We start from the raw sequence: 25,494 nt of genomic DNA, 5'->3' as shown, positions 1-25,494 counted from the left end.
AAATAGCTGGATACCTTTTCCATATGAAAGACCTCAAAATCCCTTTCAAGATTCGACCCCCACAGAGGTGTGGGGCAAGTGGTTTGAGATTTGGTGTCCTTGACCACTTATCTGCTAATACCTCTATCTTGGTGATAAAAAAAAAGAGTAAAAGAATTCAGTAAAAATCTCGTTTTTCATATTTAATCATAATAAAACAGCTATCAATATTTTTTCTATTTTCAGTACAAGTTTACAATTTCATGCTCCCTTAATAAACATTGAGAGCTCTACATATGGAGTAAAAAAGGTATAACAAAAATATAACTATCGAATGTTTTCTTAGAGTGACTAGGTTCACTAATTTTCTAACCACTGTTATATACATGTATATATCACATCAAATTTCATGCACTTTGCATAGAATATTTTTATGTTAATATATTACACTTACAAGTACAAACGACTTAATATCACACTTATATTTGGTACAAAAAGGTCAACATATATTATAATCTTCATTCAGCAAAGTACAACAAACATTCTAGAATACTGTACTATTATTTCTGAATAAGAGTACATTTTTGTACAACAGTTGTAATAACAAAGTCTATTAGCACAATGATGTTTACCTGTTCCAAGTTTAAAGGCCCATTATGCCTCAAAAAAAGTTTTTATTTTTCAAAAAGCTTTTAAACTTTGGTCTAAGTTAATAATGAACAAACAGTTACTCATTGGGCAATTCCCTTAACTATCTCTTCTGTTGCTTCTTGACAATAAGTACATTTATTGTGATTCACTATTTTGTATGGAAGTCAAAATACTACTTTGTTTGTATTTTGCTACTTTTATGACAACTATTTTTTTCATTTTAGTGCTACTTTCTTGAGGTGACAAGCATCTAACCATTATTCAACATTATAAAACTCTATTTGCTCTTTTTAAAGAAGTAATATTGTATTTGTTTCCGAGACATAATGAACCTTTAACTATGTTTTTACAAACATATCATGTTCACTCTAAGAATATATATACACTTTATTGCCCTATGTTTACACAAACATTTCATGTTCACTTCTTAAATATAAACATTTAAAAATCCTTTAACTAATCATAATTTCATGTTTACATCATCTCCACTCTATGTTTAAACATACAAAAAATATAAACTTTATACAACCAATTTCATGTACATACAAACACCTCCTCATGTTTATACAAACGCTTCCTAAATCATTACATGTTCACTTCATGGAATTATTACATGTTCACTTTATGGAATTATTACATGTTCACTTTATGGAATCATTACATGTTCACTATATGGAATCATTACATGTTCACTTTATGGAATTATTACAAGTTCACTTTATGGAATTATTACATGTTCACTTTATGGAATTATTACAAGTTCACTTTATGGAATCATTACATGTTCACTATATGGAATCATTACATGTTCACTTTATGGAATTATTACAAGTTCACTTTATGGAATTATTACATGTTCACTTTATGAAATCATTACATGTTAACTTTATGGAATTATTACATGTTCACTTTATTGAATTATTACAAGTTCACTTTATGGAATTATTTCATGTTCACTTTATAAAATCATTACATGTTCACTTCATGGAATCATTACATGTTCACTTTATGGAATCATTACATGTTCACTTTATGGAATCATTACATGTTCACTTTATGGAATCATTACATGTTCACTTTATGGAATTATTACATGTTCACTTTATGGAATTATTACATGTTCATTTTATGAAATCATTACATGTTCACTTTATGGAATTATTACATGTTCATTTTATTGAATTATTACAAGTTCACTTTATGGAATTATTTCATGTTCACTTTATAAAATCATTACATGTTCACTTTATGGAATTATTACATGTTCACTTGATTGAATTATTACAAGTTCACTTTATGGAATTATTTCATGTTCACTTCATGTTATTATTTCCAAGTTTACTATATGTGATTTTATTGTCATATCTGCTTCTACAACATTTTTACAACTATTTCTAGTCTTGCATTTTAGAAAACCTTGGCGGAGTGCCCTTAACTGGTGCTCTAAATCCCTTGAAACGATACAGTATTCATTATATGTCCATATAAAATAATTTATGTTATACAAATATAGAGATTCCAGTACAGCAGGGCTTCCCGTACCCACAAACAAAATAAAAGAAAACAAAAAAATTATATATCAAAACTACAGATCACAGTTTCATTATGGACAACTTTGTTCATATCTTGCAACTTAACCTTTAACTTGCCAAGCTAAATTAATTAGCTTCTGGCACCAACCTGAACATCCATACTGTTTGACCAGCCTCTTTTCTATTACAAAAGTCAAAAATTGGTCCTTTATACTGGAGTTCCTTTCAACTTCAAATGGACTGTTACAAATTCTAGCCAGAGCAAATCTATTTTACAAACTCATTAGGTTATTAGTTAATATCAGTGAACATAATTTTACAAATGTTCTCAAAAAAATTGTTGAACATATCATGTTCACATTAAACACGTAAAAAAATATAATGTTCACAATAAAGGCCTTACAGATATCATGTTCACAATTAAGGCGTCGTTTAACATATCATGTTCACAATCAAGGTGTTAATGTTCATATGATAGACTTGTATTTGCATGCAAACATAATCCATGTGGCGCAAGCTGATTCAGGATATGGATAGACTCGAACCCGTACACCCAACCTTACATGATCTCCTCTACAATGAATAATTTCTTCACACACTGGAGATCTGAAAACATAATCAAACATATATTACTGAGAAATACATGTACAAGAAAATGTATTACTGATATAAGGTGATTTTGTATTTTTGCAAAATTGTTGAATTATTTATAGAATCAAGTCAAGGGAAGGAGTGCCTGTGGCTGAGTGGGTAAGGTCATTGACTGGGTGGAAAGTGTACTGAAAGGATATCCCCAAAAAAAACAAAACAAGAGGGCCATGATGGCCCTAAGGTCGCTCACCTGTATATAGGCCCCCAACCCGCACCCCCCCCCCCCCCCCCAAACGTTGCAGGGCCAATTTAACCCAAGGGCTTTTTATTTGCACAAACTCGGTAGACATCCATAAGAAAATGTTTCATGCTAAACATCTAAGCTCTAGCTCATTGGACTTTATTGAAAGAAGATTTTTTTTGTAAGTTTTTACTATACACATATAGTTAAAAACAATGATACCCCTGGGGCCGGGCAGTTTTGACCCCAGGGCTTTTATTTGAACAAACTTTGTAGACACTTACTAGAAGATGTTTCATGCTTAATATCTAAACTCTAGCTATTTGGGTTTTTTCAAAGAAGATTTTTTAAGTTTTTGCTAGACACATATAAGGAAAATCAATGACCCCCGGGGCGGTGCCAATTTTGACCCCAGGGCTTTTATTTGATCAAACTTGGTAGACACCTATTAGAACATGTTAGATGCCAAAAATCTTAGCCATAGCTCTTTGAGTTCTTTAAAAGAAGATTTTTTAAGTTTTTACTATATGCATATAGGGAAAATCAATGATCCCCCGGGGAGGGGCCAATTTTGACCCCAGGGCTTTTATTTGAACAAAATTGGAAGACACTTATTAGAACATGTTTGATGCTCAATATCTTAGCCATAGCTCTTTGAGTTCTTTAAAAGAAGATTTTTTTAAGTTTTTACTATATGCATATAGGGAAAATCAATGACCCCCCGGGGCGGGGCCAATTTTGACCCCCAGGGCTTTTATTTGAACAAACTTGGTTGACATCCATTAGAACATGTTGCATGCTAAAAATCTTAGCTCTAGCTCTTTTGGTTTTTTAAAAGAAGATTTCTTAAGTTTTTACTATATGCATATAGGGAAAATCAATGACCCCCCGGGGCTGCGCCAATTTTGACCCCTGGGCTTTTATTTGAACAAACTTAGTAGACACCTATTAGAACATGTTTCATGCTAAAAATCTTAGCTCTAGCTCTTTTGGTTCTTTAAAAGAAGATTTCTTAAGTTTTTACTATATGCATATAGGGAAAATCAATGACCCCCTGGGGTGGGGTCAATTTTGACCCCAGGGCTTTTATTTGAACAAACTTGGTAGACACTTATTGGAACATGTTTCATGCTAAATATCTTAGCTTTAACTCTTTTGGTTCTTTAAAAGCAGATTTTTTAAGATTTTACTATATGCATATAGGGAAAATCAATGACCCCCTTGGGGCGGGCCAATTTTGGCCCCAGGGCTTTTATTTGTCAAACTTGGTAGACACCTATTAGAACATGTTTGATGCTAAATATCTTAGCCATAGCTCTTTGAGTTCTTTAAAAGAAGATTTTTTAAGTTTTTACTATATGCATATAGGGAAAATCAATGACCCCCCCGGGGAGGGGCCAATTTTTACCCCAGGTCTTTTATTTGAACAAACTTGTTAGACACTTATTAGAAAATGTTGCATGCTAAAAATCTTAGCTCTAGCTCTTTTGGTTTTTTAAAAGAAGATTTTTTAAGTTTTTACAATATGCATATAGGGAAAATCAATGAACCCCCGGGGTGGGGCCAATTTTGACCCCAGGGCATTTATTTTAATAAACTTGGTAGACACTTATTAGAACATGTTTGATGCTAAATATCTTAGCCATAGCTCTTATGGTTTTTTAAAAGAAGATATTTAAAGTTTTTTCTTTCGGTTGCCATGGCAACCAGAGTTCTGCATGGAATTAAATTCTTTGAACAATTTTTAAAGGTGACTACCAAAGGAACATTCCTGTGAAGTTTGGATGAAATTGGCTTAGTGGTTTATGAGGAGATGTCATTTAAAGTAAAAGTTTACGGACGAAGGATTGACGGACGGACACTGGATGAAAAGCAATCACAAAAGCTCACCCTGTCACTTTGTGACAGGTGAGCTAAAAATAACACCCCCCCCCCCCCCTGGATGTTTTAATTCATGAAATCTGAAATGAATAAATTATTAAGTAAGTAAATCCTGGCACAACAAGAATACAATGACAAGATTCTGCTATCTGATGATAACTTGGGGAAACATAACCTTTCTGTTTGATATCTTATACTTAAAAATAATTAACTATATCCTGTAAAAGTCTATTACCTTGAGGTAAGAACTGATTAAGTTAATGAGAATTATGTTCATTTAGAAACAAGAACTAGTTTGATCAACACAAATGCCCCGGTTAAATGACTCCATATCCCTATTCGGTGATGCAGACAGACAGTTCAATTACTATATGCCCAGGGAAATTAAAATAGACTGCTGATATGTTTCTCTATTTTGAACTGTTTAAGCTCTATCTCTTAACCTGATAATTTTTTATGATGGATTTACCCCTTCTTTGAAATGACCCCCCCCCCCCCTTGAAGATGTTCCTCTTTGCTTCTGCTTTGAATTTGGAACAGTCCATTAAAAGATTATGGGATTTCAGTATCAAAATACAGATGTACAAAAAGATTGAGCTTTAAACAGTATAGAGCCTGGTCAGACTGAAGGAATGTGAGGCTAGCCGGACTCTATACTGGTTGCAAAGGCTTGTCACTTTCTGTTATAGCAGGTTAAGGGTTAGAGGTAAGAGGCTATGTCACAAATATAATCAGGCTAGCCTGAACAACTGAGCATTTTGAGTGGACTAAATTGAGCCATGTCACGACAAAACCAACATAATGGATTTGCGACCAGCATGGATCCAGACCAGCCTGCACGTCCGCATTCTTTTTAAAAGCTGTTTAGTATTAGAATTTCAATAATGAAATGTTGAAAATTCAAAGCAAAGCAAGTCCACAACTGTCAAAACCTCAACAAAAGTTCAACAAATGGATAAAATCATGATAACTTAGAAACTGATGGAAAATTGTCTGCAAAAAATTAATTCAGATTAAATGTCAATAGACCTGTATCATTTTTGTCTGGACAAAATGTATTTAGTATCAGACATATTCACAATTTCTAATTATATACATAAAAGATGGTATAAAAGATAAAATTACAAGTCAGAAATATTCACTTCCCATTAAGACACATTAGAAAATTAGGATACAGAAAAACCTATGCTTAAGGTCACCTCTGAATAAAACTATATAATTCAAACAATTAATGCATAATGGTTGTAACGGCAATTCTCATTGGACAAATCTAATGTTTATATATAATCTGTAAACACAGCTGCTGAAAAGTTATAAATTACTTTGTATCCAAAATAAATCTACTTTATTTTTTTCATTTGGAAATTGTTTATATTGGATGTAAGATCAAAATAGATTTCACATGGATGTAAGATCAAATAGATTTCACAAACAGAACACCATGTGCAATATTTTTATAAATGGCATAGTCACAAGTAAAAATACAACTGCTTGTGTTGGTATATGAAATAAATTTTGATTTTACATGCAAAAGAAACAAAAGGACTTTCTTAAAGCTAGCTCAATAGCTTACTCACATGAGGGTCCAAAATCCATGATGAAATTCAAACCCACAGCTGTGAGGGGCAAGTGATTACATGTAAACATCCTTTACCCATGGAAGCCCCTAATTATAATAATTCACTAATTTATTGAAAACAACAGAACATCAAGTTCCTGTGAGGCCCACATGGAAGATTGGGAAACCGAATGTGTTTGCCTCATTAAATAAAGTTGTTACTAACTTACCTGTTTCCAAATTGTGAATTATGAGTAAATTTTCCATCTGAATACCTTTCTTTACAAATCTATTATTCTATCCTACTTTTTTGGACGATTTAGGTGAGGTGAAGGAAAAGGGCACATAACAGAAACAGGGAAGATTTATTTTTTCCCCTTACCTAAGACAGGTGGCAAAAGCTTTGCGAGCATTTCTGTGTGAGAACTGGATAGGATATCCCTTAAATGTATGACCATCTGGTACTGCGTGCTTTATTGAGTCTTGAAATTCCTCGTTTCCTGGAGTCAAACCTGCACATAAAGAAAAAAACAAACTTTTTACACATGAAGCTTGTACAAGAGTTTATGTACATTCTGTTTCTTTATAAATAAAATAATACCTGTCCACGGACAGCATGTTCCACTTTTCAGTTAAACAAAAAGCAAAATAGAAGAAAGGGCATAATTTTAGGTTATTCTGCTCTTCTGAAATGGCATCCTTTTATGACAAGAAACATGTATACCAAGTTTGAAGTGAACTACTTTCATATTTTCTGAGAAAATGAACCTTAACACAAAGGTTTACCAAAGTCCACATGAGGGTTATAACAATATTTCATCCTAATTACTTTCTCTGAAAAGTTGAGCAAAAAATAACATTTATAATCAATATGCCTGATTCAATAATAACCCATGGTTCAATTATAAACTATGACTCAATTGAAAATTTTAGATAAAAATTTGATTACAACAGCACTGTACAGTATGTGGTATTAATGTTTGTCTGTTTAAAAACAAATTTTCATAAATATTCTACGTTAAAAAGGGGCATAACTCCTAAAAAATATTATTTTAAGGATAATGAGCATTGAACAACTGTTATTAAGAGTTCCATGTTTCATGTTAAAATAAACCTACTTATTAATTGGTAATTTGTCCAAAATTCTTGTTTAAAAGAAATTTTACTCCAAAAAGATTTCTTTCAGAATTATGTCCCTTGTTTTAAACCTGATCTTCATCATACATAATTATTCCAAGTTTCCTGTTGATACAATTCATAATTTTAAAATTTAACTTCACAGGCAATTTTAACAAAAAAGAAAAATGTAATATGTATAAAGAGTGAGAACCAACCTGTAGTTCTTTCAGTCTCATATGCAGCTAGAGATGGTGTGAGGAGATAACTAAGCTGGTCATCCCACATTGTTGTTAGTCCCATGTCCTGCCATACAAACAAATATAAACATAAACATGTATTTGTTACAATAATATAATAACAATATGTCACAGTATGAGAAAAATGTGCAGCCTGACCGGGACTCAAACCCTGGACCCTCGGAATACCATATCGCAGGTCTAGTGATCGAGCTTTCTGAGCTCTTACACATCTTCTCCCCTAAATAGTGAACAGTTCTGAACTGTGACAAATAATTCCAAAGCATCATATCATCCTGTAGCCTACTGGCGGCAAATAATTCTATTAATGTGAACAATGCAGACCAAGATCAGCCAGTATATCTGTGCTGCCTGATCATGTCTGCATTGTTTGCTATTCACTCGGTGTATATTATATTGAAAATTTACCTCTAATTGATGAATGATCTTGACCAGATTGAATGAAAGACAAGTCCGTTTATGACAAGTACAGCCTCTAGAGAGCACTTATATAGTACATTTATCTCTTAATGGCAACAGTTCCAGTTCCATTTTTTTTGCAGAATAAGAATTTACAATTTGATTAAACCTCTCAGCATCAACAAAAAACTTTCGTTCTAACTGGTGTTGCTCTCCAGAGGTTTAGTTTATACAAATTTATGTTCATTTCATTGTGTTGGAGGCTATAACCTTATTAAAACACACTTGAATCCGTTCCTTGAAGCAATAAATGTAAAGGTTTTTGCTCAAGTAAAAACAACAGCTTGCCCATGACCCACACAGTCAGCAACTAGATAACTAGTACGACACGATTACCACACAGCCACGCCATCATTTTCAGAGGTTGAACTGTATTTAGCATGGTAAGGGTTAAAGAGAATAAGTAAGATAAATTTTCATTTACCCTTCTATGTTCTGTAACAAGTATTCTAAGTTGTTGTTCTAAATCATTACTGGCCAAGGAGGGATCTATTGATGGGGCACACAGTGGGGGAAACTGGGGCCATAATGGGGTACTGGACGACCCGCAAACAGACATGATAGCATCATGTGACATGGACTTCCAGCGTGCTTCGTCACGTAGGTGAAATTGGCAAACTGCTACATTATCTGTTGGCTGAAAATTAATGTAAAGAAACATATCATATTCATCTATACTAGGCAACCATGAACAATTCTTGAAATGTCAGACTTAAAGCTATAAAGAAAACATACAAGTTTGCTTTACTGGAATTATAACTTGTTCTTTCAAATTTAGATTACAGCTTATACACGAGCAATGGCCTTTTAGTGACAATACAGCTAAATTTTGTCTCAAAATTATCTGAAAGTGGTGTTTAATTGGAAAAAAAAAACAACAATTTTTGTTTTTGAAATACAAAGTGGTGGTAAAGAATTAAGGAAAACACATTTAGTTGCAGAACACTGAAATACTAATAACATAATGTTAAAGTAGCATTTAGTCAAACAATACAACATGCCAAATCTTTAATGTCCTTTTGTAAAATCAATAGTTTTGGAGAAAAACAACACCAAAAGAACATTTCAGTTATATTCAGTAAGTTTATAATGAAACACTTCACTTTTCTGAACTGTACCTGGACTGATGTCATATGTGGTAACATTTGACCATAGTAAGGTTTGCACCCACTATTCAAGCCCCTAAGCCACCACTTCCCTTCCATTTATTACAGTCCTCTAATGATTGCATTTATATAATTTGAAAAGTACAACAAGAATGATTTTGAGAAATAAAATTAAAAGCATTTCTGAGGCATAATGGGCCTTTACTAATGATCAAAATAGTTTACCTGATTATTGGCATAGAATGACTGGTGATTAAACACACAACCTATAGTTTTGTACGGATATTTTGGTCTGTGTTGTTTATCCATTGGTGGTGCATTAGGGTCCAATGGTTCATGTATATATCTGAAAATAGAGATGTAATTTTGTAGGATACAAATGTACATGGAAAACATATATTGTTATATTTATTTATAAATATCTGAAGAAACAGTTATATCCCTTTTCGACTTTTAAGTGAATACCACTTTTAAACAATTTTATCTGTGCATATTTATTTACAAAAGGTGTAAAAAACTTCATAGGTTATTCAAGTTTTTAAGAGAATACATTTTTCAGCCAATGAATAGAAAACCTTAACCAAGTGTAACACCAACATTGATACCAGGGTGTGTAGAATAATGCCACCATTCTTAAAAGTAAAGCTAACAATAATGTTTCCACAGCAACATCAGCCAGACTCTACCATTATTACAGATATAATTCCCCGATGAGACATACTGACTTACCTATGACCATTTAGACTCTCCCAGAATGTAACTAGCCCATCAACACTAATGGTCATCACCCAGGCATGGACGGCTCCCTTTGCTTTGGTCCCAACACAAACATAGGCGTCAAGTCCGAAACCTAGCAGCAGACTGCACAACAGGGTAGCATGATCCTCACAATCCTGTAGTTATAAACAAGAGGGCCATGATGGCCCTGAGGTCGCTCACCTGTATATAGCCCATTCCCCCCCCCCCCCACCCATAAGAAGATGTTTCATGCTAAACGTCTAGCTCATTGGGCTTTTTAAAAGAAGATTTTTTAAAGTTTTTACTATGTGCATAAATTATAGGGAAAATCAACGACCTCCTGGGGTGGGGCCAATTTTGACCCCAAGGCTTTTATTTGAACAAACTTGGTAGACACCCATAAGAAGATGTTTCATGCTAATTATCTAAGCTCTAGCTCATTGGGCTTTTTAAAAGAAGATTTTTTAAGATTTTACTATACACATATAGTTAAAAACAATGACACCCCTGGGGCAGGGCCAGTTTTGACCCCAGGGCTTTTATTTGAACAAACTTTGTAGACACTTACTAGAAGATGTTTCATGCTTAATATCTTAACTCTAGGTATTTGGGTTATTTCAAAGAAGATTTTTAAGTTTTTGCTATACACATATCAGGAAAATCAATGACCCCTGGGGCGGGGCCAATTTTGACCCCAGGTCTTTTATTTGAACAAACTTTGTAGACACTCACTAGAAGATGTTTCATGCTTAATATCTTAACTCTAGCTATTTGGGTTTTTTCAAAAAAGATTTTTTAAGTTTTTGCTATACACATATAAGGAAAATCAATGACCTCCGGGGCGGGGCCAGTTTTGACCCCAGGGCTTTTATTTGAACAAACTTGGTAGACACCTATTAGAACATGTTTGATGCTAAATATCTTAGCTCTAGCTCTATGAGTTCTTTAAGAGTAGATTTTTTAAATTTTTACTATATGCATAAAGGGAAAATCAATGACCCCCTGGGGCGGGGCCAATTTTGACCCCAGGGCTTTTATTTGAACAAACTTGGTAGACACTCATTAGAACATGTTTCATGCTAAATATCTTAGCTGTAGCTGTTTGGGTTTTTTAAAAGAAGATTTTTTAAGTTTTTACTATATGCATATAGGGAAAATCAATGACCCCCTGGGTTGGGGCCAATTTTGACCCCAGAGCTTTTATTTGAACAAACTTGGTAGACACTCACTAGAAGATGTTTCATGCCAAATATCTAAGCTCTAGCTCTTAGGGTTATTTTAAAAGAAGATATTTAAAGTTTTATCTTTCGGTTGCCATGGCAACCAGAGTTCTGCATGGAATCAAAATTCTTTGAACAATTTTTAAAGGTGACCACCAAAGGAACATTCCTGTGAAGTTTGGATGAAATTGGCCAAGTGGTTTATGAGGAGATGTCATTTAAAGTAAAAGTTTACGGACGACGGCCGGACGACGGACGGATGCCGGACGAAAAGCGATCACAAAAGCTCACCCTGTCACTTTGTGACAGGTGAGCTAAAAATAGACCACAATGATGTTGACTTTATAGTGGTGGAAAAAATGTAGTACATGAAGGCTTAATATTCCTGTGGATAGATTGGTAGGAAAAATGTCTAATCAAAATTATTATCATAGGAAATATTTCTGATCAACATTATTATGCAAATTTTATTTATATCCACATAAAAATTTGGAGAGGACCGAGTAGATGAAATTTTACTGACGATCCAACCTATAAAAATACAAATATCCAAATACTAAACATATTAGAACAAAAATGCATGAATTATTTTATAACACTTTCCAATTAACGTGAAAGTTTTAAAACTAAACATTTTAACCCCAAGAGATAACCACCAATGACTCTTTATATATGCAAGATCTAAACACTACAGTATAGAACTTACAAGTCTCTCTCGCATACACTTAACTTAACTTTATGAAAAACTGTTCAAACAAGTGTGTTTTTTAATTTGTCCTTCAAATGTTGGACTTCATTTGTTAATATCACATCCATGCATTTTACAATCTTACACTATCACTTTTTCAAACATTTATTACCGATGGCTGTGCAACCTTAAATTGTTATTAATTGATATGTTTTCATAATTATTCCCAAAGGTATGTATTCAATGATAATTCATATTCAGCTTATGGTAAGGATATAAATTAATTTCCATATAATCTAGATATCAATTCACTCTAGGGAGTAAAATGTAAGATCACTTAGACATCAATTCACTCTGGGGAGTAAAATGAAACATTCCCCATTCAATTATTGATATTTCTGAGATATTATAATAATCATCACTGATATAGATATTATATAAACTAAACAAATCAGATTTAAACTCAGTAAAAAAGCTAATGGATATTTTATTGGCGGAATAAATAATGACATTATAAATTAAAATTAATTGAGGTAACACATTCTGAATTTAAAGGAACTCCACAGTGTTTTATAACACATAACAGGACTGGAAATATCTTTTTTGTGTTTTTTTTAACATCTGATGTAGGTCCAGACCAATAATATGTTTCAACTTCACACAAAGTAGATGTGTTATGTTAAAAACTCTACACACTATGTATTGGTGGTCACAATATGAATATATAGTGTCATTAAAAAACTGGCAGTTTTTTTAAGTATCAACTTTTTTGACTGCATGAGGGGAAAGAAGTTTTCCATACAAAGTTTATTCATTCTTTAATTCAAATTAGATATACTCACTAAGAATTTGATAGGTTTCAATAAATTTCAGTGATTAAAATATTTTACTCATGGATGAGCATAGTATATCTTTAAAAAGTTTTCGAGAAATAAAAATAAAAGCATTTCTTAGGCATAATGGGCCTTTAACTGACTGATTCACAATTAATCAGGGCATTAATACCAAAACTGATACTGACAGACTGATATATTGCCAACAAACTACATGTATATACATATATTTTTACCCCCTTATTTCTACACAGGAAGGCATGCATAGTTGTCCACTGCTCCGTACGGCCGCCACCTCCGAGCGTTGGCGTTCTTTCCTGATGTGTTAAACTAACAAACCTCGCAGCCTCTCTAGCAGTATCCAGAAGTCTTCCAGCTCTAAGTGGTTTTACAAATGAGCAAACTGGACGGTTGTTTCCATTTTCATCCTGTATATTACATATTTTACTTACAACATACATGCATCAAGTTTCAATAAAAATACTTACAGGAAATACAAAGGAAACAGCAGATTAGCAATTAAACAATACTGATGATAAAATAACATTCAAACTTTTTTTGTAGAACACTATTTTTGGAGAAGTTTTACTTTTAAAACAGTTTTTTTCCCCAGTAAATTTTGATTTGTTGAATAGCATAGCCATTATAGCAGAGTACACTACATTAAAAATCTGGGTTATGTATATTCTAGCCATTTTATTTTTATTAGGTTGGGTTTAACATTTCACCAACATCTTATAGGTCATATGGTGACTTTCCAGCTTTACTGGCTGAGGAAGATCTCAGAATCATTGATATTTGTCAGCTATTTGGATAGCTTTCTCACATGAAGAAACCTAAAGACACTACTGCAGCTTGAACCTACAGAGGTGAGAGGCAAGTGGTTAAAAGTCAACGACCTTAACCACCCAGCCACACATTACCGTTTGCCATTTTGGTATAATACACTGATTTGAAAATTTAGGTTATGCACAGTCTTGTTCAAATCAATCTGGATTGTGTACTAACAACTTTGACTTGAAAGTAGTTAAGAAAAGCATCATATTAGTAATATACATATATACACATGTTGTTTTTTTCGCTCTCTTTTTTTTTCATGATTTTAAACACCAAAATTGATTTAAATCATATCATGTTGAAGTAATACAACATTAAGCAAAGAAAAAAACAAAGCATCTGATTGGATGATGCGAGCACATACTTGAAATTGACCAATAGTTGAGTTTCATTATAAGGTTAGTTGGTCATTATCTATTGTCAGTTTTTAATCATTTGAGACCATCTGATACTAATGACAGTCTTAAAGGGAAGGGATATAAAAGTGTAGAACTGATTTTCCTACCACTGATAAGTAGTTCAACTGGCTGACGGTCAAACAACTGATGAGCATGAAAAACTTTCTTTAAATAATCTACCTGAGCAAATATCTTCACCAATCTCTCTTTGTGTATTTCCCTGATTGTGAGGTACTCTTTCCACCATTGTTTGGCATATACAAGAAATAGGCGCTCTTGTTCCGCGTGTCTGCCCCGTTCAAGCTGAATCTGAGCAGTTATCACCTCATTACTCAATGCTTGCTTTGTCTTTGGAAACAATTCCACCTGTATATCTATTACACCAGCGGATACTTTACTCTCAGATCCTGAAATCAGCAGTAATTCATTTACCTTCTTTTTAAGAACATATGCCTTTAAAATTAGAAAAAATTTGAGTTACAACCGTAAGAAAATTGGGGAAAAAAACCTACAAATAGCTGAATTTTAATTACTTATATAAACCAAAATATCTGTGCGTCAAAGTGTTCTGTGCTTAATGAAATACAAAAGTATTACAATGGAGGTTTTTTTTTTAATATTGTTAAGAAGTTCACACAGACACTGTATAGATTATATGGCAGCTTCCAATAAACTTTTTTCTGGTGAAGAAAAACCCAAGTTGGGTAATCCTTTATGTATCATTTCAGACATAATGAGACATTTTAGTGGTAACACCAATCTCTGTAAAATGATTGAAAAGCTTCCTCACATGAAGGAATTCCAGGATTTGATTGAAGAGATAAAGAGGCATTATCCCTGTTTCTCCTATTCTCGGGGTTTCTCGTATTCTCGTGGAATCATTAAAACGGATGGAAGCGATGCTCGCGACTTCCGTCGATATCCGAAAACATGTCTATTTAGCAGAGCATTTCATCTCCATTAAAAAATAAAAGAAATGCGGCAACAACAGATAAAAAAACAAAAAAAACTGTGGAAATGATCGTAAAATCCAGAAAATTTAATTAAATTTATCAATTTCCCCCCAAAAATCATCAGTTTTCTAGTTTTTTCCATGTTGCAGAAACCTGTAGCGGGTCTCTGACGCAAGACGCTTCAAATGACGGTCTCACACTACTATTTATACAATACAGCTCAAAATATTTGTTCCACGAATAGATTATATAAAAAAGATATGACCTCCAATTAAAACCAATAATGAAACATTGTTTGTCCTAAACACATTTCATTTTTGACAACTGCAACGGAAAACAGTAGTATTCATTGTTAAATGCTCATATAACTAATAAATAACTAATAAATAAACGTAAGTTTAATTTATAAGAGAGATTATGTAAATAACAACACTAAATGGAGTTCAAACTATTTTTGGAACAATCAAAATCATTTGGTACCATTGAGGCGTCAATATGATCCTTAAAGTTTGATATGGCCTGCCAAGCTGTTATTAAAACACACTAAGATTACAGATTTAGGCCATTTAACACTTAATTAGGTGTGGCACTAATGATTTGAACTGGTATGTAGAATAAAATCATTACATAGCGACCAGCCTTAACAACCAATCAAATTCCACGAGAATACGAGAAAGCACCTGCTTCACATAGAGGGTGAAGGTCAGTATATACAAGCAGAAATATCTTTAGTTTTGCTGACAGTTACGATCTTTCTTTCTTTGTATTTTGTTAATAAGGTATTTCTCTGTGTATCAGGCTAAAAATACTGTAACAGAATGTTTAATAAATATTATGCAACCAAGATTAGTCCTTAACCCCCGAATAATACGAGAAAACAGGATAGATTCAAAGTTGGCAACCTTAACAACTTCACCAAAAGGCCCCCGAGCAAGCTTTAATTTTGTTCATAACATCAAATATGAATTTAAAACTTTAAATATCTACTCATACCTGTGCCTTTAAGTTCCAGATATGTTGTAAGCCTACTAGAGGAAGACGTAAGGACTGGTCTCCATTCCAGAAAATGTGATGAGACAAGAGTTGTGTCCCCTGATGCGTCTGTTTTTATCAGCACCACATGGATAGGGTCAGAGATTGACAGCATTGTTGTTGCGTCAGCCATTTTACCAGCATCACCTACATTAGCAATACAAAATATTTAAGTCACCAAAATTTTCCTCCGAGATTAAAATATCTGCATTTTAGGTCAAAATCATGTATGAACAAGACACGATATTACTAAAGTTCTGATCTTTTTATGTTTAAATGTAGATCTGACAGTGACCAATAATAGTTTACCTTCTTGTGATCTTTCAATCAGCCAATCAGTGGCCACTTTATATGAAAGTGGATTTGTTTTTTTTTTACTGTTGAGGAAACCAGAAAAGTGTACGTGACTTTCAGGATATCAAGATATAACAGAAAAACAAAAATGGTGAGGCGAACAATTTTATGATTAATTAGCAAGAAGATTCAATGCTTACATACCAAAAAAGATTAAATGTTTTGCAGTATTACAATTATATTCCAAATATATTCTTTATTTTTTTTTTTTTTTCGCAAAATTGATGACATGCCTGATTTCATGGATGATGTAAAAGAATTCACTGTAAGGTTTGCTAAAAATAGTCTCATCAGAAAATCCAAATTGGCTAGAAGGTGAAAATGAGTTAATGGTGATCAAATCTACCTGTAAACATATGAAGATCTGAACTTAAGTCAGAATGGACCAAGGTTTTCAATAATTAACCATTACCTAGCTTAATTTTTTTATCAAAATGCTGCTTTGATATTTTAACTAAAGTTATCATATCGAACATCCCATTTTTCAAAGTTATTCCAGGTATTCATAGTTATAGGCTTTAAAAACTTTCCCTTTTGGTCTTCTTATTATGTTTCACAGAAAATCCTGTAACAAAGATAAAAATATTTATCAGAGATTTACCTATTCCATCTTTATGAAGCTCGAGTAGAAAACCCTCGTCTATGTCTGGCTCACAAGCACATGCTACAGGTCGAGACTTGAACCTTTGTCCCCGGAACAGAATATGAAACGTGAAATATGAAGCCACTTGCCCAGGCACACCATTGTTCTCTTCTATATGTTCTAAAAATGCTTTCCCAGCTTTGATATATAGATACAGATAGCGCCTGCTTGGGTCTATATTTGCTGGAACAATATTTGAAAGATGTAACGAATAGCACATCATTTGCATGAAGAAAATAATTCATGCATTATTCATTTACTATCATTCTTTAGGTATTTTAGAAGAAAAATATTACAAAATTTACCAAAGTAGAAAGCTACTGACAAAATTACTCAGGGACAGTTTTACACCAATGAGCCTTGAGGTTAAAAAAATTCAATATGGCGAATGTATTGATATATGCTGATCAATAAATAACTATTTATGCATATAAATATATATTTGTAACAACTAGTATGTATTTTCTTTTTTATGTAAATTACTCTAGCTATTCACTGTTATATAGCTGTTTTAACTTTTCATAAAGATTTATTGTAGAACAAGAGACTTGTTAATTTAGAATTTTCAAAAACAGGATCATTTTCATTCAAAGACAAAGCTCGATTTATGGATTCAAGACACCAACAATTATAACTCAGAAAACAAACTGAAGTAAAAACCTTTGGCAGATCATGCAAGCAAACCTTAAAGGCACATTACGCCCCAGAAACAAATAAATTTTCATTTCTTTGAAAGGGCAAACATGGATTTTATGATGTTTAAATAAAAGTTTTAGAGAAAAATTCCATGCTTGTTACCTGAAAAAGTAGCAATTAATAATAATATGAAATAATTTGTCATAAAAGTAGCAAAAGGTTAACAAGAAAATATTTTGACTTCCAAAATACTAATTCACAATAACTGTACATACTGCCAAAAAGCAAAAGATGTAATTAGCCAATGAGTACCTTTTTAGATTTTATATAAGTATATCAAAATTAAAAGCTTTTGAGAAAAAAAAAATAAAAGCATTTCTGAGGCATAATGGGCCTTTAATCTGGAATTTCTAAGTATTTAAAAGATTATCACTTTATGCTAGAGTATGGGCTATGTAAATGTAGTAATGTACCAATCATTATGATCCCAGAGACATGCCGGACAATTCAAATAAATTCCTGTAATAGTTAACAATCTATGTTGTTGGAAACTTTAAGCAAGTGTTATGCTGACACAAAGAAGAATAGTGTAGCCCAATTATTCTTCAAATCATTAATGTTAAAATATAAAATATTGCATAACTCACTTTTCTTATCACCAACAGAACGTAACATGTTGTCTTTATCTGTAAAATGTGTTGCTGGTCGCTGACCATTGGTACCTCCATCAAACTGTATCTGCTGTAAAATGTTGTCAACAACACCACGCTGTTTTAACCTATTGAACATTTCTTGCTCGCCCATCAAATTACCTTGCCCACCTAAGTCTTCTTGCATTGACTCAGACAACATTTCTCTAATCCTTCTTTGCACATCACCCTGGAAGTAAACAGAAGTCAATGCTTTTTATTTTTTTGTTGTTTTTTTATACAGGAAAAAGGCAGGGCCAATGGAGGGGAAAATTACCATGTTGAAGGAAAAATAGTTAACAATTTACAAAAAAGAGAAAATTGTGCCTTTTTATGTTACATTGCAAAATAACATAAATTGTGTTTACAACTGAGAGATACATTTTGGCCTACCAAGAAAATTGATAAATTAGCCTCTATTATGATTTATTCCATTATTAGAGTCATTTCATAGTACAGTAATTAATCCATCTTGGACCACTGAATCACTGATGTCATTGTCAACAGTTCTGAAAAGACTGTCTTATCAGTTTGCAATGCCATAAATTTGGGATAAAATACAACATGTATATATTTTCTTTGAACCGACTTCTCTTTGATTTCTTCAAAGAGGGTAATTGGGATAAACAATGACATTGTCACAATAATTGAAGTTTATATAAATGAAGTAGTTGAGGTCATAAAGTTTTATTACGTGATCGACAAGTCATAAATATTTTTGGGGGGGTTTAGAAGAGGGGTCTATGTAGTCTTTTAAATATGATGTTGCTTTGAGATATTTTTGCTTCTGGGCTCAAAAACCCTTAGCACATTCCGCAAGAAAATCTGGCTGAACGAAAAATCACATAAGTCAATAAAGTCATTAATTTTGACCTAATTATAAACAAAAGTAAAAAAAAATACCTTTCAACAAAAAAATTAAACTGTCACATCCGAAAAATCATGATTAATTTCATTAATTCTTATTTATATTTATTATACAGCCAATAACCAAATGGCCGTCACAAAGTGCGCGAAATCTTATTGGCTAATTCAAATGCAAGCATTTAAATGAGTCAGATGTTTTAAATGAAATACTTTGAACAAAATATTTGCCCATGCACCGCCAACGTGTACGAATATATTTTTCAGTTAAAAAATTTGGAAACAATCTGTAAAGCGCTTTACTTAACCAGTACGGCTGATAAACAAAAACAGATTGATGTTTGTATTTTATTTTAAATTGATAACTAAATTGTTTGCGAGTTTTTGTTAATGATTGAGCATGATTTTGACAGAAAATTGGATAAACTTTTGAATAAAGCTATAAAGCAAGACAATAGACATTTTTTAATTTTTTTATGATGTTATGTGTTCATGAGCAATAATCATTAGAAGTCGGCTTAACCAACATAAACTATAACAAGTTCATAACGTCTGATATATTTGACTACCGTCTAAAGTGGGGGTATATACTGTGCTCCTCTTAGTTCGCGGTACTTAACGTTTTGAAACAAGAAAGAAAACAAGAGCTGTCGGTAGGACAGCAACGCTCGACTATTCTTAGTGCTTGATAGTAAGAAAAATGCTTGATACAGTTACCTCCTCCTGTTTACAGGTAGGGTCATGATGGTGAACAAGTGTGCAAAGTTTCAAAGCCATATGTCAATGGACTTTGAAAATATTTGAACTATTACAAAAACTTTAACGTAAATTCTAAGTTATAAAAGGGGCATAATTCTGTCAAAATGCTTGATAGAGTTACCTCCTCCTGTCTACAGGTTGGGGTCATGATGGTGAACAAGTGTGCAAAGTTTCAAAGCCATATGTCAATGGACTTTGAAAATATTTGAACTATTACAAAAACTTTAACGTAAATTCTAAGTTATAAAAGGGGCATAATTCTGTCAAAATGCTTGATAGAGTTACCTCCTCCTGTCTACAGGTTGGGGTCATGATGGTGAACAAGTGTGCAACGTTTCAAAGCCATATGTCAATGGACTTTGAAAATATTTGAACTATTACAAAAACTTTAACATAAGTGGTTACGCGGACGCGGACGCCGACGCTCGGGTGACTACAATAGCTCTACTTATTCTTATCGAATAGTCGAGCTAATAGTAATAACAAATGAAACTTAATGGTACAAAAAAATTAATTGTCATAAGCTGTGACAAATAGGCATTTTCTGCTGTATGACAAAAGGAAAGAACAGTATATTCAGTCAAAATCAGTTCAAATGGACCAGACGTAGACCATATGTCAGCCATTAAGTAAACAGTATTTCATCATTTAAATCGCGGTAAATGGTGTTACACTTAAGTTTTTTCATGTTTCAATTGAAATTTCTACATGTCATTTTGCTTAATTTTAAATATTTAAACTATCTATACCTTGTAGCTCAAAATTTAAATTTTCAAAAAACAAGAACATTTAGAAAATAAGGATTGTTTCAGACGTATAGACAAATTTAATGGACTATTGTTGCTTTTTGCAGAAGTTTGTAAAATGTTGTTTGGTTTGATGTAAAAATCTAGAGATTTAAAATAGTTTGCACAAAAACTTTGTTGTTTAGGTGTATGAATAAAATATGTCAATTCTGACCAATTCTAACCCTGGTCTCATGAAAATATGCCATTACCATGAAATAAGTGATGACGCGGAATTAGTGATGTTGACTATACTCGGTTACAGCGGCCCCGGTTACAGACTATAATAGAGGCAAACCTAGCTTAAGGTCTTCAGCGTACCCGTTTATATATATGACATGACGTGAACGCTGAAGATAATCCCGTAGGGAAAGTCCACCAATAATCGTGCCAGGAATCTGACACGCTCGTATTTATTTATCGAACATGCCACGAAGTAAAGTGAAGCATACCTTGTTAAAACGATATATAATCTGTTGATAAGCCAAGGATGGGCAAATAAAAATCTTATTAGGAACATAAACTACCTCATAGTTTCCGACAGGTAAAAATTTCGGCACTTGGCCGCCATATTGTCAAAATGTTTGACCACGTGATTACGAGATTGACCTTTATGAACCCATGTGCCTCCAATATTTTTATAGATTACTTTTTTTTAAGATGTTGAAAAAGGTTATTTACTGACTGTTATATTCAATAAAATCATAATTAAATACTAAAAAAATTATGAAAATAGATAAAAACATTATCTTGAATAAAAATATCGAAATCATGTCAACAAAATGTTTTAAATATAGTACACAACTCTATTCAAATCTGTTCCCGCGAATGACGTCATACGAGGTCTCGCGTGGCACTTGAATGTCATGGCCGACTGTAGTCGGCGAAAATTGATGCTTTACAGTTAAATAGGCAATTTTAATGACGGTATTGATATTTTATTACTTGAATTGGTATAGAACGATATTTAAATAATTGTTTTACCGTAAATGCACAAGAATTGATCGGGTTAAACGTATTTGCAAGTGAAAAACAAGAATAAATCAACTTATGTTATTCTGGTTAGGTTTCGTAACGGGTCTAATCCAAAACTTTAATGCCGCATCTGATGAAAAACAAAAATGTTAAAAAGCGGCTTATAAAGTTTTGGAAGCCAGAACTAAGGCAAACCAATTGTGGAAATGTCATTTTAAACATCATATGCTGTTATAGGTCTAAAACTTGTACAACAAAATGAACATTATGGGAAAAATGCAAGACTTATTTTGAAAATAATTTGTGGGTTACAAAAATAAAACATGACTGAACAAGCATGTTTACTTGCGAAAGTTGATTGTGAATAATCTGTTTCAGCTCAGAAACTTTTTCTGCCGGCAACGCCATGGTGGTTAATTGAAAAATTCAATGACCCGCACAGTTATTGTCCGTAAATATTTCAAGTAAACAGAAATGTAAAAGAAATGACAGCTGAACTTGTTTTGGGATTCGCGGGGGCTTTGAGTGATCTCCCTTTGCGGAGTATGATAAAAGCCAGTGCACGGTGTGAAATACAGGACCTACTAATGAACGGTCTCCGGTCTCTTGTCTGGTCGCCAATTCAAAATTATTATAGACCATAAAAAAGTGGTTGAAATGAGAAAGTATATTTGCTATGTGGTGAAATACAACTATAGTTAAAATCTTTGTTTTTCAAACTGAAAGGCCGTAATTAAGATTAGGTACAAAAATAATTAAATATTTTGTTTGGGAACAATTATAATGTGCTCTAGCTAGGTGGGTGCATCAAATAACTATAAACATTGTTATTCATGCTTAAACCCTCTTTAGGTAGATTTTTATCATGACTTTCACGTCTTTATTCAATCAACATGAACTATATTTATAAACAACCCGACTGAATAGTTTTTTTCTCTTTTTTTATGTAACATATGTAACTTAGATTTCGCTAGCTTATCAGTCATACCACGGATTTATATCCGTGGTCATACAGATACAGCTATTTTTCTAAGTGAGAAATAAGTATATCCAACAAATCTTTATACATGTATCTTTTTAACGAAGGCGTGTCTTTCAATTTCTACAGCATTTCAAGTAAACATTTCAATGAAAAAAGTGGTAGCATGGAATCCAAGAAGAAAATTCTGTTGATGACATGCTATACTTAAATGTTTACGATATATGCATCTAAATATAACCTCAGTCCTTATTAATTTCACTCAATTGCAAATACCACAATTCCTTTAAAAAATCTAATTTATGGGCCAGCCTGAAATAAATATTTTAATAAGTGTTGTTGAGTGGTCTATGGCGACATATACACCTGGGAGTGAAAACGTTACAGATGTTTCATAGTAATTGATTGTGTTAATTAGTCAAACAAACAAATTGAAAGAGGAACAAATTGTAGAATTGCTTAATGTGCTAAGAGTTCTTAAAATTTTTATGAAGGTCAATTTGTAAGATCAAGTAAGGAACAATTTTACTACATGTATAAATTTTAATCAGTTCTCGTTTTTCATTCGTTCAATAACTGAATCAGTTTATAAGATTGACCCACCCATTGGGTGGAGCTTATATTTTTATACGGCTATTGCGCAAACGTTTCATCATTGCAAACCGCAGTTTCAACAAAAGAAAACTTTTGTCAAAAAAGCTAAACACTTCGTTGAAGTTAAAGCGAATTTATAATTTAGTACACAATAAAATTACTTTTAGAATGTGCGCTTGTTTGATCATTTTAATTGTGAATACATATATTGTTTTGTAAGGCAGAAATTGGAGACGAGCATCATTGCTCAAAGTATCATTATGAGGCTCAAACACTTGAGAGAATTATAAAAGCAGAAATCAGTCTTAATGATTTTAAAAAAGATTTTCGTGAGATAAAAAATGGAATAGAAGCAGAAAAGTTAAATGCCGAGGCCATTGCCAAGTTGGAGAAGAACTTGCAGCAGGTGCAACAGTCCTCTCAGGCATTCACGGAAAATGTGATTTTTTTTTTCAAATGTATATTATTTTGGCACTTTTGATTCACTTTCATAAAAGATGCTTTGGATTCATATTTAGTGTTGATAACTTTGTGTTTGATATTATTTTATGAAATACAAGTATATTTCATGTTTCAGATGACCAGAATGATTGAACAGCAGGACACTTTAATCGCAATGTATAGTTCGATGAGACAATTTTGTCAAACAAACGAGACATGCAGTGACGTCGAGAATTCAGAATGTAAATGGATGTCCTGTAAATGTAAACCTGGCCTGAGCTACCACCATGACACGAAAACATGTCTCTCAGGTAATTCTGTTATATAGATTTTTTTTATCAATGGCAGCGTCTGAGAATTTCTATAAAAAATTGCATAGAACTTGTGAATATAATAGTCAATGGAACCAATGACATAGACACATATGATTGTAAGCATTTTACTGTGCACAATTTCATCAAAGACTGCATGATACCTATAGGAGCTCTTGTCTGCCTAGTTTTGTAATGCCAAAAGCCGCGCGCGCGCTTGTGTAGGCGTGTTTTTATTATTTTTTTTTATTAGAAACAGCTTTTATCTAAGAACGAAATCTTAATAAAAATATCTGGTGAATTGTTTGTACGAACACAAACAAAAGTTTTATTCACTCTTGTCGGGCTGTTTAATATATGTTTTCAAAAATTACAATAATGTCTTTACACTTTTCACTTCGGTTTGAAATTGGTATACATGTAGTATAGTTTTTTTTATTGGTTTTTGTCTATTGGATATATTTTATTTTATTTTAATTACATACAATTAAAACATGCACTTCAGTTGAAAACAAATGTAGATGGTCCCTCTTACAAATATTTGAAAAATAAGTAAACATTGCAGGTAATAAATTGATTTATTACGATATATGTAAAAATATACCAGAAGATGCATTTTTACGTGAAGATTCGATCCTAAATACAAAACAAAGATAATATATTTTTTTGATTACAACATTGGTTAATAATTTGTGCCTAGTTTTTAAGCACATATTGTGTCATTATGTTTGGTTCCTCTTAACCTGCCGAATTTCTGCAATGTTCGTGTTCACCTTCCAAGTTTGGGACTGTCCATTACCAATTAAAGAGCCACTTAGGTAAATATCTCAAGTTAGTCAGCCAACAGTGTAGAGCCTGCACTAATTTTCTGGGTGGTCTGGCTCTATACTGGTGACAAAGGCTGATAAATTTGTAACATTAACATTTTATGCAGAATAAAATTATGATATGTTTTGTATAAATCAAATTAATATATTTTTCAGATTGCGGCGATAAAGGCTTCGGGGACACGTATCAAATCGAATATAATACATACTTAAATGGATTTTCAACAAAAACTTTCAAGCGAGTTTCAGCAGAGGAATGTATACAACTTTGCACGGTCAATACGGACTTTGTTTGTAGAACAGCTGAATACTGGAAATCCGAGGGCACGTGCTATTTGTCCTGGGAAACCTTGCGTTCGAACCCTGAAGTCCACAAAGCACATAAAGATTATGTTCTTTACACCAGGGACTGTAAACGTTGATTAACATTTGATAAAAAAAGAGACTAGAACATTTATGCCCGTATCACCAGAACTTTGGATCGACTTTATTTCATTTCCTGATTTTCATCTTCTGTATTACAGTTAATATTCTACTAAAATAATTAAAGCTTCACGTTGATAA

The 25,494-nt window shown here is 32.8% G+C and overlaps 2 protein-coding genes across 2 annotated transcripts; one reads left to right on the top strand and one right to left on the bottom strand.

Annotated features, from left to right (window-relative positions):
- Nucleotides 1-2,599: 2,599 nt before the first annotated feature.
- Nucleotides 2,600-22,334, bottom strand: LOC132725286 (centrosomal protein of 76 kDa-like). The gene is made up of 12 exons (XM_060710383.1): nt 22,124-22,334; nt 18,354-18,585; nt 17,029-17,253; nt 16,035-16,220; nt 14,269-14,495; nt 13,090-13,281; nt 10,104-10,267; nt 9,600-9,720; nt 8,693-8,905; nt 7,768-7,855; nt 6,816-6,945; nt 2,600-2,768 (listed from the first exon to the last, which is right to left on the bottom strand). The coding sequence occupies exons 1-12, from the start codon at nt 22,184-22,186 to the stop codon at nt 2,630-2,632; spliced, it is 1,980 nt and encodes a 659-aa protein (XP_060566366.1). The 5' UTR covers nt 22,187-22,334; the 3' UTR covers nt 2,600-2,629.
- Nucleotides 22,335-23,557: 1,223 nt separating this feature from the next.
- Nucleotides 23,558-25,494, top strand: LOC132725285 (uncharacterized). The gene is made up of 3 exons (XM_060710382.1): nt 23,558-23,790; nt 23,929-24,103; nt 25,087-25,494. The coding sequence occupies exons 2-3, from the start codon at nt 23,929-23,931 to the stop codon at nt 25,350-25,352; spliced, it is 441 nt and encodes a 146-aa protein (XP_060566365.1). The 5' UTR covers nt 23,558-23,790; the 3' UTR covers nt 25,353-25,494.

The sequence above is a fragment of the Ruditapes philippinarum genome, unplaced genomic scaffold (genome assembly GCF_026571515.1).
Source record: "Ruditapes philippinarum isolate M1 unplaced genomic scaffold, ASM2657151v2 ctg1566_1_1_1_1, whole genome shotgun sequence".
NCBI classification, from domain to species: Eukaryota; Metazoa; Mollusca; class Bivalvia; order Venerida; family Veneridae; genus Ruditapes; species Ruditapes philippinarum.
This window is presented reverse-complemented; position numbering and strand designations above follow the sequence as displayed.